The sequence below is a fragment of the Scomber scombrus genome, chromosome 16 (assembly GCF_963691925.1).
Source record: "Scomber scombrus chromosome 16, fScoSco1.1, whole genome shotgun sequence".
Classification (NCBI taxonomy): Eukaryota; Metazoa; Chordata; class Actinopteri; order Scombriformes; family Scombridae; genus Scomber; species Scomber scombrus.
Window position 1 is genome coordinate 1,305,519 of NC_084985.1, and position 15,420 is coordinate 1,320,938.

The 15,420-nt window shown below is 39.3% G+C and overlaps 5 gene segments (V, D, J or C); 3 read left to right on the forward strand and 2 right to left on the reverse strand.

Annotated features, from left to right (window-relative positions):
- The first annotated feature begins 4,335 nt into the window (after nucleotides 1-4,335).
- Nucleotides 4,336-4,911, forward strand: LOC133996268 (immunoglobulin kappa variable 1-39-like). The segment is given in 2 exon segments: nucleotides 4,336-4,387; nucleotides 4,604-4,911. Coding segments are annotated over 2 exon segments (360 nt in total).
- Nucleotides 4,912-7,824: 2,913 nt separating this feature from the next.
- Nucleotides 7,825-9,082, reverse strand: LOC133996282 (Ig kappa-b4 chain C region-like; the record flags this gene model as incomplete). The annotated part of the segment is given in 2 exon segments: nucleotides 7,825-8,167; nucleotides 9,049-9,082. Coding segments are annotated over 2 exon segments (363 nt in total), but the record flags the coding sequence as incomplete, so codon positions are not given.
- A 515-nt stretch (nucleotides 9,083-9,597) lies between these two features.
- On the forward strand, nucleotides 9,598-10,131 carry LOC133996763 (immunoglobulin kappa variable 4-1-like). The segment is given in 2 exon segments: nucleotides 9,598-9,686; nucleotides 9,794-10,131. Coding segments are annotated over 2 exon segments (390 nt in total).
- A 3,078-nt stretch (nucleotides 10,132-13,209) lies between these two features.
- On the reverse strand, nucleotides 13,210-14,386 carry LOC133996292 (Ig kappa-b4 chain C region-like; the record flags this gene model as incomplete). The annotated part of the segment is given in 2 exon segments: nucleotides 13,210-13,544; nucleotides 14,347-14,386. Coding segments are annotated over 2 exon segments (375 nt in total), but the record flags the coding sequence as incomplete, so codon positions are not given.
- A 537-nt stretch (nucleotides 14,387-14,923) lies between these two features.
- On the forward strand, nucleotides 14,924-15,405 carry LOC133996764 (immunoglobulin kappa variable 4-1-like). The segment is given in 2 exon segments: nucleotides 14,924-14,975; nucleotides 15,083-15,405. Coding segments are annotated over 2 exon segments (375 nt in total).
- The last annotated feature ends 15 nt before the right edge of the window (nucleotides 15,406-15,420 follow it).

The window sequence follows — 15,420 nt, forward strand, 5'->3', positions numbered from 1 at the left end:
TCTTTTAAATGTTTTTAATGATCTTTTGTTAAACCTTGATTCTGGTAACTCTGCTTTTTTAATTCTTCTTGACCTGACAGCAGCGTGTGACACAGTGGATCATACAATTCTTCTATCACGCCTTGAACACTGTGTAGGCATCGAAGGCCCTGCTTTGAGTTGGTTTAAATTGTACCTCTCTGAGAGATCCTTCTCTGTGCACATGGGCAAGTTTTCCTCCACAGTGGCCCCTCTGACCTGCGGGGGCCCCAGGGGTCAGTTCTGGGCCCTCTACTGTTCTCCCTTTATATGCTACCCCTAGGGTCAATTTTTAGGAAGCATGGTATTCCTTTTCACTGCTTTGCTGATGATGAGCAGGTGTATCTACCGTTAAAGGTCCCTACCAAAGATTCTCTTCATGCTGTGCATAACTGCATGAGTGACATTAAAACATGGATGGATATAAACTTCTTAAAATTAAATGAAAACAAAACAGAGGTTGTCCTGTTCGGTAGCCCTGACATGGTTCAGATCCTTGCCAGCTCCCTTGGCCCACTAGCACCTTACATAGGATCCCACGCCAGCAATCTTGGTGTGATTATTGATGGTGCTTTTAAATTAGACAAACAGGTCAGCTCTGTGGTCAAGTCTAGCTTTTTTCAGCTGAGGCTTCTAGCCAAAGTTAAATCCTATCTAAGCCAGAAAGATCTTGAAAAAGTTATCCATGCTTTCATTTCATCTCGATTAGACTACCTCAACTCCCTGTATGTCGGCATTGACCAGTCAGAGCTTAACCGCCTGCAGCTGGTTCAGAATGCAGCAGCTCGTCTCCTAACTGGGACAAAGAAACGAGAGCACATAACTCCGGTGCTATATTCTCTTCATTGGCTTCCGGTTAGATACAGGATTGATTTTAAGATTCTTTTATTTGTTTTTAAGACTCTGAATGGGCTGGCCCCAGAATACCTGTCTGACCTTATTAAATTGCATCAGCCCTCCAGAGCCCTTAGGTCAGCTAACCAGGTGGTACTGGACATTCCTTGATCCTTCTTAAAAACTAGAGGAGATCGAGCCTTCGCAGTTGCGGCTCCCACCCTGTGGAACACATTACCTTTCACTGTGCGGACTGCAAACAGCCTCTCCACTTTTAAAACACTACTTAAAATGCACTTGTTCACCTTGGCCTTTGGTGGAGTATAGCCGCTTTTATTGGGTCTTTTATCTGTTTTATTTCTCTACATTATTTTGTTTTTTATTGTTTTTATTGCTTTTATTGTTTGTTTGTTTTTATTGTTTCTGCTTATTTTACTGTAAAGCACTTTGGTAGGCCATTGGCTGTTTTAAATGTGCTATATCAATAAAGATGACATTGACATTGACACAAACACAAGCAGTGGACACACTCTGGCACACACAGCTCACCACATACATGCAGGTTTATGTGAGCAGGTGATAACAACAACAAACAACACTCACTTACAAAGAAAAGAACCTGCAGTCTACACATCTTTAAAGAAGGTGTTCTACATTTCAATGACTACCATCTGCATTAAGCAGCCTGACAGCAGAAGGAATGAAGGAGTTAGAGTAGAGGTTTGTTCTGCTAATGGGTTCATCATGGCGCTGGCCTGAGTGTATAACAAAGAATTCACTTGACAGTATCTGATCAGATTCATTAATAATAGACAGTTTGGAAGTTAGATATAAAGTAAAAGCTGCATTTAAAAGTTTAGCTAGATATGCACATTTAATGTTATAAAGGCAGAATAATTAAGTTTGTTTAAATCAGTACAGCAAGACACTATTAAAATGTTGGAAAGCGAATGTGTACGTACAGTTTGTTATTGATACTTATGCGTGTGTTGTGTACATAATCTCTTACATGTCGAAGGCAGAAAGGGAGATGGGATTGTTGCTTGCTAATGCCCAAAGAGAAGCATCAAAGGACGGGAGTGTTAGTGCTAAAGAGGCATTGAGAAGTCTAGACAGAGTTTATCTACATAACAGAGATGTGTGAACTCAAATACTTGTTTCACGTTTTTTCATTTTTAAGCAGAAAACATTTTCAGTCTCTCCCTAACAATTTCAAACAGGAGGACATGTTAACTGCTTTTATATTAAAAATACAGTCATATAAAAGTCAGGATTCATTAAAGTGATATCTGATTAATAATTATCAATTTAACTTCTTTGAGGTCTTTTAGTTGGACTGTGTTAAAATGTATGATCCAAATGTTTTGCTTTGTAATTTCTTGCTGATTATTCATTTAACTGGAGGTTTGCAGGAGTGAAAATGATCAAATCCATCAAATAACTTGATTTCACTGCCACCAAGACAGATTCATTTTGTAGCTGTTAGTCGAAATGTAAATAGTTTTATGCTTTCAGCTCTAAATTGAAACATTTTCTTGGGGAGTTTTACCTCCATGTTTCTTGTATGTTACCTCATATTGTCACATCTCAATTTTGCCGGTCTAGTCGCTCTGCTACTCCGTACTTTTCCACTCAGCCCACCTCTGCTTCCCTCTGCCAGTCAGACACACCCACCTCATCAGTCTACTCTGTTCAGCTGGGCACTCAGGCACTCCACATCAGCAATCAAGCCATTATTTAAGCCTCTCCTGCTCACTCAGTCATTTTAAGATTGACTCTCCAGCACTTTTCTTTGACCTATGTGTATTAAAAATGTAATTTCAGCTTTCAGTTGCATAGCAGTTGTATCCCATATTGTAGTTGTAAACCTTTTCCTTCCCATAAACAAATATAATACACTGTGTCTGCTCTCTGACAGCTTCATTTAGGATTAATCAAACATTCATGAATGAATAATGGGGAATTTATGAATGTGAACAGGTGTAAAGGGGTCAGAATATGAACAGTATGTGAGGGTTAAATAACAGAGTAATGAGAGTCTACATACAGTTAGGTGTGAATGCACATATTCCTTGTGATATACTGTTAGATAACCCTAACGTAATTCTATTCTTTTGATATTCCATAAAGTTGTGTTTCTACTGTATGTTTGAATATTATATCAGCTGCTTTAACATCAACACTCTACTTCAGCTCACATTCCCCCACAGATTTCCCTTCCTGTATTCTAACTGACTGTCTATCTGATTTTAAAACGCTGGATGCACGAAAACTTCCTCAATCTAAACTCTGACAAAACAGAAGTACATCTCATTGGCTCCAATTCCTCACTTCCAAAACTCTCCACTTTAACCACTGACAGTGTATCACTCAGCCCCGCACCAGTAGTAAGGAATCTTAGCCGACTCTTTGACCCAGCTCTCACCTTTGATGCACATATCAAATCCCTCACCAAGACATCTTTCTTTCACCTCCATAATATTGCACGTCTCTGCCAATTCCTATCCAACTCTGAAGCTCAAACTCTGGTTCACGCATTCATCATGTCCCATATTGATTATTGTAACTCCCTCTTCATTGGTCTCCCAGCAAAATCCATTCAAATACCTTCAATACATTCAGAACTCAGCAGCCAGAATCCTCACATCAGCCCCATCCTCTCCCAGCTGCTCTGGTTACCGGTCCTGTCCCCGATAACATTCAAAATCCTACTTCTCACTTTTAAAGCCCTCCATAACCTGGCTCCCCTCTATCTTAGTGAACTCCTCACTCCCTACTCTGCCTCTCTGTCTCTCAGGTCCTCAAACTGCAACTTCCTAACCGTCCCACCAAACTGTCCACTTTGAGAGGCCGGTCCTTCAGTGCCACGGCCCACAAGCTTTAGAAGTCTCTCCTTCAATCTCTCCATGACTGCCCTTCCTTTTCTACATTCAAATCTGACTTCAAAACTTTTCTTTTCCATAAACATTTCTCTTCCTCTGCTTAGTTTTTTAGTTTCTGTATGTAAAGTGTCTTTCAGTCTGTGAAATGCGCTGTATGAATAAAACATATTATTACATATTACATATTATTACTATAAAGAAGAATCTCCCCGAATTATTGTCTCCCAAATGTTTTATTGAGAGCACCTACAACGTTTTGACATGACGTCTTCATCAGGTAATGCTCAGCATTTGACCGAGAAGCTCCGTATATAAACTCCACCTGATTCAACAAAGGTGTGAGACCCAAACCAAACCATCAATAACATCAGCATGTCTACATTATTTATAGTCATGTAAAAATCTGAGGTATCGGCTACAAATGACAGTGAGTTGTCCCAGCAGTGAGGAGGAAACAGCATGATATGTTGAGGACAGTTACAGTTGACTGACTCTGTGTGTTTGCATATCTGTCCTGCCTCTCTGCTCCCAGCCGTTAAGAGGCCAGTGTTGATCAGTGGCTGTCCAGACCTTTCAGAGCCACTGACACGCCGCCAGCACAATGATGATGTCACTGACTCTACTGCTGGGCACCCTGGGGCTCCTTGTTCAGGGTGAGACTCTCTGCTGAAAACTTGGCTTCAGGATGCAACCAGGTTCACCACAATGATGTTCTGCTGTGATGGAGAAACACTGAATCAAGCAGCATTTACCTTCTTCCGTCTATTCTCCATGTTAAAGAAATGATACTCTTCTGTTTTCATGTTGATCATCTTTCTCCAAGCTGGATTTGTCTCAATAAGCCTTCTCCTCTTTTTCATGTTTTCCAGGTTCATCAGGACAAATCATCCTGACTCAGTCTCCTGGATCTCACTCTGTTGCTACAGGACAGACTGTCAACATCAGATGTAAAGCCAGTCAAAGTGTTAGTAACTACCTCAACTGGTACCTTCAGAAATCTGGGGAAGCTCCTAAACTCCTGATTCGTTATGCTACAACCCGTCAGTCTGGAGTTTCAGATCGTTTTAGTGGAAGTGGATCATACAATGACTACACTCTGACCATCAGTGGAGTTCAGGCTGAAGATTCAGGAGTTTACTACTGTCAGCAGAGTCAAAGCTGGCCACTCACACAGTGATACAACGTCGTACAAAAACCTCCCTCAGCTGGAGAGGAACTGATCTGACTCAACAGCTGCACTCAGACCAAAACAACAGAGGTTTGACATAAGATACATCACTTATTACAGCAATAACTCTATAATTATACTATTAGTTATTCAAAGTAAGTATAATGTTTAAGATTATCTTGTTGATACAGTGTCATAACAGGATCACTGTGTTAGAGTGAGTCTCACTCAGAGTCAGAATCAAACACAGCTGAAGAATTTAATGTTTAATCTTCATGAAAAAGGTAGTGTAATAAAAGTTAAATCATGATTTATAAGACAGCATTTTAACATTTGATTCTTTGCTTTTTAGTTTTTAAAATATTTGACTATATAACACAATATTATTAAAAGAGCAATTGTAGGAAATTAACATTAACACATTTTGTTAAGCATTGAAAGATTGAACGTGCTCAACATCAGAGGCGAACAATACCAAAGACTTTCAGCTCTTAATAACTGATCATTTCATTTATTCATTTCACAGTAACAAAACATTACATTTTACAACTCTTCAGGAAATTAAAAGTCCATTAAATGTATTGTTTAATCTAATACAGTATCACATTATATGATTGTTTGTTTTATGATTTCTTCTACATCCACTCAGTGACGTATATCTGTAACAATAGTGCTGAAGTGAGAGTTTGTACAGGCAGTAGACCTTATTAGATGAGTAAAAGAGACATTTTAAAGCTTTATTGACAACAAAAGAAAAAGCATATGAAGAGCAGATAGTCTGATACCAGTGAACATGTAGAAAGAGGACGAGGAGAAAAGCAGCAGTGGAAATATACAGCATGAAACTGGAAGCAGACTGATCAGAAATCATTTTGTAGCTGTTAGTGGAAATGTAAATATTTTTTATGCTTTCAGCTCTAAATTGAAACAGTTTCTTGGAGAGTTTTACCTCCATGTTTCTTGTATGTTACCTCATAATGTCACATCTAAAGTCTAGTCTCTCTGTTACTCGGTACTTTTCCCACTCAGCCCACCTCTGCTTCCCTCTGCCAGTCAGACACACCCACCTCATCAGTCTACTCTGTTCAGCTGGGCACTCAGGCACTCCACATCAGCAATCAAGCCATTATTTAAACCTCTCCTGCTCACTCACTCATCTCACCTGTGGATTCCTGTGTGTTAGAGACTCTTACCTGGTTGATACGTCAGTCTAGCTGTTCACCACTGAACTAGTGTGTGTGTGAGAGCCTATTCACCTTGTTCTACTCACCAACTGGTCGGTTCAGCTTCCTCAGTCCGGACCCTCTGACCCCTCCAAACCCCACAGAGACTTTACCTGAACATTGCCTTGTACTGTCATTTAATACAACACACATCATACAACTACAATACAATACAATAAAACTATTTATTTTGTTCACAGTAAACATGAATTAATCACTCCATTCAAATGAATTAGCTCAGTTAACTGGCAAAACAGACAGACAGGAATTAGCCAATCACAACCAAGTAGCTCAGTTTCTGCCCAGCAACAGGTTGCTAAGGGCAGCTTAGGGCAGCTAAGGCCCTACGGTTGCTACGGCGATGTGACAATCTGCTTGGACAAAATTCTCAAAATTCCACAGAATTTGGCTTCTGACAAGGCCAATAACAATTGCAAACTGTGAGAAAACCGTAACTTCTGTCCAAAAACCGAAAACACTGTAAGAGACACAGAAGCCGGCAGATTCTGACAGTGTTTATTTTATTTAGATATTCTTCAAAATGAGGGAGTAAGCTCAGTGCGAAGACAGAGTGAGATTATTTTGAGAAAAAAAAGACGATTACATTAGGGTCAATGGGGAGCGAGACAAGTATTGCTGCCGGTTTCGGCCCCCCCGTTTAAATTTTGTGCAGACCCCGCCTGTCAACGTCACATTTTATGAATCCCAACACCTATGTCTACATTTTGACAAAATATTATTTGTCTCCTTTTTAAGATTTGGCCGTGAGCTTGAATTAAAAATAAAAATTAAGTTTATTTTTTACTGCTTCTCACACTCAAACTAACTGACGCTTCCACTCTAACTTTAAAGAAAAAGTGATTTCCACTCCTCTTTTGACTGCTTATAGTTTGAAAAGTTTACATGTTATTTAAACATAGTTTGGTGTTGTGGAGAGAGCAGAAGTTTTCCTCCGTTTTAAAGTTTGAATCACATTTCTACGTGCAGGTATGAGAGAGCTAGGTGACTTCCAAAAAAGGTGAAATTTAATATGTGTTCAAATTTGAGCCCCCTCTAAAAACAGTATGCTGATGTGTCAATATTTCACAGGTCACAACCAAAGATCACATTCATTTTATGTGATTGTATGCTGATGATATTATGCTTTTTATTTCTAAAGCTACAACAGTTTGACAAGTTCAGATATATTCAGAAGGTTTTACTTTTCTCAGAATGTCAAAACAACAAATTAAATAAAAACATGTTAAAACTGATTTAGAATTTGAATATTTAGAAGAAGCAGATCACCCTCATGTCACTTTAGAAATCTGTAAAATGAACTGAAACACGCTCAAGTCTGACAGATGTGTTTTATTGTTTAATTTTCAGCATACTGGTATATAGACAAACAGCAGACAGATGTGAAGGACACATGTGTTACCCGACTGCCTGGTATGTCCATTTATATTGAGGAGAGATCAGTTTTTGTACATTTAATGGAAACACTGCTATCATTAAGAGAGATTAATATGATCATTATAATAATAATAAAGCTGCAAATATCATTGATTTGATGAACACGTCTTTATTTTGTTTGAAATATTAAATTCAAAAAGCAAGAAACATCATTACTGCAACATTTAAAGATACAGAGGGAGAACAAAACAGAGTTGCAGAGATCAGAGTGAGAGCAGTAGCAGAGTAAAACCAGTAACAGAGTCCCAGTGAGTCAGGTCAGGACTGGGAACACTGGTCTCTCCTCAGTGTCTCTGAGAGTGGAGACTGGGAGCCCTGGGTGGCCTCACAGGTCACAGAGCCCACCTTCCTCCACTGGTCTGCAGGGAGCCTCAGGGTGCTGCTCCAGCTGTAGTGGCCGTCCTGCTGCAGCACCCCGGGGCTCCTGCTCTGCTCCCAGCTGCTGCTGCTGCTGCCGTCCACCTTCCAGGCCAGACTCCAGTCTGAGGGGAAGCCCTTGTTGGCCAGACACGTGAGCGTGGCCTTCCCCTGCTGCAGCTCCTGGCTGGAGGGGGGCAGCACCGTCAGGGTGGGGGCGACTCGACCCACTGGAGGAGGAGACAGAGAGACAACATGAAGAAAGTTCATACAAAGAGAAAATTAACTCCACCCTGTTGGTTGCAGCAGAGGAGGCTGCTGGTTCTGTTGCTCTTTCTCAGATTGGACGAAACTGGTCTTCGGTGTTTCACTTCCCTCTCTGAGCTCAGTAACCATGGCAACAGACAGGCATCACTGATGAACCATGGCAACAGACAGGTTTCAGTACTAAAGATAAAAAGTTTCAAACTGAAAACTCCTACTTTAGTTTCAGTAACACACTTAAACATCAGTGTTAAACGATTTAATGTTATGTATTACAGAAAGAATTAAACACTTTTACTTGAGCATGTGTGAGTTTTAAATTAGTTTTTTCTCCTCATTTACACATTTATCAATACTGAACCATCAACAGAGACAGACTGCACTACTGGCACATATTTTAAGTGCTGGAAAATGAATCCTTCTAAATAAGCATGTGTTTAAATGACCTCAAGAGATATTATGGTATTCATTGTCTATAGTGAGAATAATAATTATCATTAAATTCATGAATCTGAGAGGAAGACTGAGTAAAACACATGAAATGTTTCCAGATAATAAGGACACAATGATGAGTCAAGTTATTGTCTTCAATAAGCAGCTGTACTTTTAAAGAACAATATAAATAATAAGAATGTAGAAACTGTCTAAATTATAATTTCTGTGTAACTAAAGAGTTTTTTCATGTGATGTATTTTTATCTGTATCACAGTGAAGCCTGTAGTGATCACTGCAGGAATATTACATTTATAAAACTACAATCTATAATATTGAAGTAAAGCCTGAATTTATTGACTGAAAACATAATAAATGATGAATCTGAGATTATTTAGAATTTAAATGTACTTACAGTTAACTTCCAGTCTGGTTCCTCCACCGAACGTGTACCACAGTGATACAAACTCATTGAGCCGTCGTACAAAAACCTCTCACTGTAGAGAGACACGGCTCTCTGACTTTGACACAAACAAACTCTACAAAAACAGTTCCTGCTTTAAAAAAAACTATTTATTTTATACGATATCCAATTAAAATGTGCCCCAATTTTTAACCGTTAATCACATGTTTACATATATATTGTTAAGTTAGTCTGAAAGTAAAATTGATCCTTTAAACATTAAATGAAATCAGACAGAAGATGTACTGAAAGAAAATGTGTCTGAAGTCATCAAAGCAAATCTACATAAAATGATCACTGACACATTATGAATCAATACTCTGATAAGTTGATTGATCCATTGATTAAACAGCATCATCAGAGTAATCCAAGTCCCTGTTGGAGTCAGTCAGAGCATTTCCATAGAGAGCCACTTTGCATCAGCAGCACCATGCTCCAGTGCTCTGGGAGAGTTTATAGTCCTGAGAGTTGAACACTGGATGACTGACAGCTGTCCTTCATGACAACAGAAGCCACAGAAATCCTCCTCATCAAAAACATGACTTTGATCTCCGTCCTCATCTGGACTCTCCTCTGCTGCTGCTTCACAGGTAAAGTCCAGAGAATCAAACTCCTCTCCTCTATGAACATCCGTCCCTCTGAAATGAAGCCCACAAAACCATGATGCTGCTTTATGTTTTTGTCTCTGTATCCTCAGAGTCCAGAGGCCAGATCACAGTGACTCAGTCTGCAGCAGTGAGATCTGAACTGGGACGATCTGCAACCATCAGCTGTAGTGTCAGTCCAAAAGTGAGTGTAGGAAGTAGCAGCGGCAAAGAAATTTTATCCTGGTACCATCAGAAAGACGGAGAAGCTCCTAAACTCCTCATAAGCTACTATAGTGGTCGTGTATCGGGGATTCCAGATCGTTTTTCAAGCAGTGGCTCACAAACTGACTTCACTCTGACCATCAGTGGAGTTCAGGCTGAAGATGCAGCAGTTTATTACTGTCAGAGTCGTCATGATATCAACAGTCAACGTGTGTTCACACAGTGAAAAAGCGTCGTACAAAAACCTCCCTCAGTCAGACTGAACCAAAACTGAACTGACTGCTGCAGCTGGAAGCTACTGCAGAGACTGATACAGTTCACTGAACACACACACACACACACACACACACACACACACACACACACACACACACACACACACTCACACTCACACACACACACACACACACACACACACACACACACACACACAAACACTGACTCTACATATTAACACTTGATTCCTTTCTCCGAAATAAATTTATTCACCTGACCGTTGACAGATGAAGTCAAGATCAACCTGTCCACATTCAGTTTGCATTGTGGGTAATGTAGGCAGCATGTTTTGTTAAGGAAGAAAAATATGTGGAATTACTAAACTCTCCATCGTGAGTCCGCCAGTGTTAAATCTGTAGAAATCCACGTTAAACAGTGAAAAATGACATAATTACAGTGTCACTGAATATAAAATGTAGTTTTTATAATTAAACATGATTATATCTTTTTTCTTTTTTCTTTTCTGGGTATACCACAAAAGGTTTTCAAACCCTCCATAAAACTAGACTTTTAATACCTTAATTCACTCACACACACACACACACACACACATGTACACACACACACACACACACACACACACACACACACACACACACACACACACACACACACACACACACACATACACAAACACACAAATATTCTCTTCGTCAGTTTAGTTCAATGAGCTCAGAGTTCTTCATCTACTACTGTTTGTTTTCGTTGCAGTTAATTGGTTTCAATATAAAGTTTTGTTTTTTTATGGTCACTCAGGTCTTGACACCGTTTATATGTTTGAGTCTCCAGCCTTTATTTGTCCCGAGGAGCCGTAACATAAACTATTTATTTGACTTTTGAATGAACACAAACTTCTGTGCTTGTGAGAGTGGAAAAAATCAGATGGAAGCAGTAAAGTTCAACCATAGTTATCATTTTGTATGATAACTGCAGTAAAATTCAGACTTTATTATCTTCATTTACATTAATATAAAATATTCATTTCATAATATAAAGTCATTCTACTGACCTCTACATAAGTTACAAGTGTTTTCTTCAATTCCATCTGTAGTTTTTTTCCCGCAGCAGACTTTGATGAGTGTTTAACAGCATCACTTGCTACAGATTAACATACTACAATTATACATTAAATGATCATTTACAAATTATGTCTCATGTGACTTTCACTGATGTTTTTCTTTCAGTGAGATTTTTAAATTCTGCTATGAAGAAATGAAGTGTAAAACAGTTTAATTGATTCTGATGTCAGTGTTCAGCAGCAGGAGGAGCTTCAGTGTGTCTCTGTCATCCTCCAGCTGCTCAAACAACTAACAACAACACAGAAAAATCCAACTTAAAACTGAAGAAGACTTTAATATGTTCAACAGTGGAAGAAAAGCATTTAAAGGCCTTTAAGGAGAAAAAGAAAATCCTGACTTTTACAAGATTGAGTTTTCAATTTAAAAACAGTAAACATGTCTCTTGTCTCTGTGTATTTGAGCTCACACATCTCTGTTATGTAGATAAACTCTGTCTAGACTTCTCAATGCCTCTTTAGCACTAACACTCCCGTCCTTTGATGCTTCTCTTTGGGCATTAGCGAGCAACAATCCCATCTCCATTTCTACTTTTGATATATAAGAAATTATATAAACGATGCATGCATAAGCGCCAATAACAAATTGGATGTACAAATTTGCATTCCATCATTTTTAATAGTGGTTTGACTGATTTAACCAAACTTGATTAACCTGCCTTTATAACACTATGGGCCTGATTTACTAAGATCCCAAATAAAGAGTACTAAATTTTGTGTGTAGTGCAACTGATTGCGCATTTGGTTAGCGTGCATTTTGCGGGCGATCTACTAAGAATAAAGGCACAAATTACAACAGGTGCAGACAGCAGTATTTAAATGAGGGTTTTGTGTCTTAAGGGAGAGTTTGGATCAAAATGAAATTTGATTCCATGGAATTAGAGGTTCTAGTGGAGGTTAGCAGACATATTGAGTTACAGAAAAGAAACATTACCATAAAAAAATGCTGTATGGAAGAGTATTTGTGACAAAGTAAATGCTGTTAGCACAACCAAAAATATTAACATGGTTAGAAACATCCGTTCTCTGTGTAGTCTGTCATTGTGCAACACCAGTTATCTGTACGCAGCATGCAACCGGTTAATACCTGTCCTTCAAACATATTATTTACTGACACAGTTACCATCACCATAATGACCCTCGGGTGGGGTAAATCACAATGCGTGTGCTAAATTAACATATTTGCATTTTCTCCTCCGTGTATGTTGCAGACGAGGGTAAAACCCCGATATTGCATATTCATTATGGCAAACTACTAAATGGACAGCGCGTATTATCTTGCTTGTTAATGATAGTTAAGTCTAGTTACCCCATCAGGTAAATACTGGATACAGACTTCCACCACTTTGCACATAATGAATGGACAGAATATCTCATCCCTCTAGACAATTTTACACTTTTAACCTCAAGTGCTGTTCCACAGAGGTGCTAGCACTGCTGTAGACTCTTACTCTTGTTATGGGTTAATTGGCTGATTAATTTCTTTATACATTTTGGGTGCAATTATTGTGACAGAAGTACAGATAAACAAGGAGCATATGTCACACTTGTCTCATGAAGGGTGATGTAAACCACTGGGCCATGTAACAAATATTCACATCACTTCTCTTATCAACTAAAATTATAAAGTCTTACTAACGATGCAATGAAACAAAGTCAGTAAGATTTAATAATTTATTAATAATAACAACTGAGAGCAATTGTTCTTGTAATAATTTGTACGGAAACAACAGATTGGATGAAAAAATCTTTATTGTTTCAATATACCGTGAATTTCAGCATATCACTGCAAGCAATGAAAAGAAATGTATTCTTGAAATATTAAAATCAAACAGCAAGAAACATCATTACTGCAACATTTAAAGAGACAGAGGGAGAAAAAAACAGAGTTGCAGAGATCAGAGTGAGAGCAGTAGCAGAGTAAAACCAGTAGCAGAGTCCCAGTGAGTCAGGTCAGGACTGGGAACACTGGTCTCTCCTCAGTGTCTCTGAGAGTGGAGTCTGGGAGCCCTGGGTGGCCTCACAGGTCACAGAGCCCACCTTCCTCCACTGGTCTGCAGTGAGCCTCAGGGTGCTGCTCCAGCTGTAGTGGCCGTCCTGCTGCAGCACCCCGGGGCTCCTGCTCTGCTCCCAGCTGCTGCTGCTGCTGCTGCTGCTGCCGTCCACCTTCCAGGCCAGACTCCAGTCTGAGGGGAAGCCCTTGTTGGCCAGACACGTGAGCGTGGCCTTCCCCTGCTGCAGCTCCTGGCTGGAGGGGGGCAGCACCGTCAGGGTGGGACGGACATCACCTAGGAGACACCAATCACATTAGAGGACAGGGACCACACAGCTGTCAAACATCAGACACTTGGACACCTTTACTGTGTGAGAGTGGATTTTCCCCTTTAAGGAGTTTGTGTCAGATGCTTTTTCTGCTCCACCAGTCACTCACTCACACATTGTTTCCCTTTAAGAAACCTCTCATGCAGATCAGCACAGAAAGAATCATCGTACAGTTTGACCTGAAATATATCAAACTACACTGCAAATAAAACAACAAGATTTCATCACTTTCTCTTCAAAATCATTTAAAATGTTAATAATGCATTACATTACAACACTCACTGGAAACATCACCAAACACAGAAGATGAACTGACCACCAGCTGATTTCAAACATCACTTAGCAAACTCTTCAAATGACTTCAAACTACATTTGAAACAATACAGAGATCAGAAATTTGGCACATTTTCAAACACCCATTGTTATCATCACTCTGCTTCATTTCATTTGAACACATTATATTCCAATCAATGGTAAAAAACTGAATCTTACAATTAAAAACGATTCTTAGAAAATCACTTTAAAATGCATCTAAATCTTCATCTTTTCTACATGTCAAGTTATTAAATTTCAGTCTGACAGGAATGTGTAAAGAACAGTTTAGTGAAGCTGCTCTGAGTTATCCTCCATGGTAAAGAAGGAGAAATACAACATGAATACTAAAAGTGCCGAAATATAAATGATATATTTATCTACTGTAAACATTCAAAAGCTTAATTCAAAACACTATTTTACAATATTGTATTTATCATTTGAGCAGAAACTTACTTCCAACATCCAGTCTGGTTCCTCCACCGAACGTGTACCACAGTGATACAAACTCATTGAGCCGTCGTACAAAAACCTCTCACTGTAGAGAGACACGGCTCTCTGACTTTGACACAAACAAACTCACTAAAATTAGACTCTTGTTTGTCACATTTTTAACGTATTTTGACAACTGACAACAACACAGTGATACGCATTTCATAAATATGTAATTTTATTTAACATATGTTAATTTTTATTGAATTCATATTAAGTGTTTGTGGTAATACATTTAAATATAACAAATTACATTCTGCTGTCAATACACATGAATCCCAAACCACCTTAAAATGATCACTGACACATTATGAATCAATACTCTGATAAGTTGATTGATCCATTGATTAAACAGCATCATCAGAGTAATCCAAGTCCCTGTTGGAGTCAGTGAGAGCATTTCCATAGAGAGCCACTTTGCATCAGCAGCACCATGCTCCAGTGCTCTGGGAGAGTTTATAGTCCTGAGAGTTGAACACTGGATGACTGACAGCTGTCCTTCATGACAACAGAAGCCACAGAAATCCTCCTCATCAAAAACATGACTTTGATCTCTGTCCTCATCTGGACTCTCCTCTGCTGCTGCTTCACAGGTAAAGTCCAGAGAATCAAACTCCTCTCCTCTATGAACATCCGTCCCTCTGAAATGAAGCCCACAAAATCATGATGCTGCTTTATGTTTTTGTCTCTGTATCCTCAGAGTCCAGAGGCCAGATCACAGTGACTCAGTCTGCAGCAGTGAGATCTGAACTGGGACGATCTGCAACCATCAACTGTAAGACCAGTCAGGATGTTTATTATGATGGCGCTGACCACATATTAGCCTGGTACCAACAGAGAGATGGAGAAACTCCTAAACTTCTCATTTACTGGGCTACACGTCGACAATCAGGGATTCCAGATCGTTTTTCAGGCAGTGGATCAAACTCTGACTTCACTCTGACCATCAGTGGAGTTCAGGCTGAAGATGCAGCAGTTTATTACTGTCAGAGTCATCACAGTGGATATGTGTTCACACAGTGAAAAAGCGTCGTACAA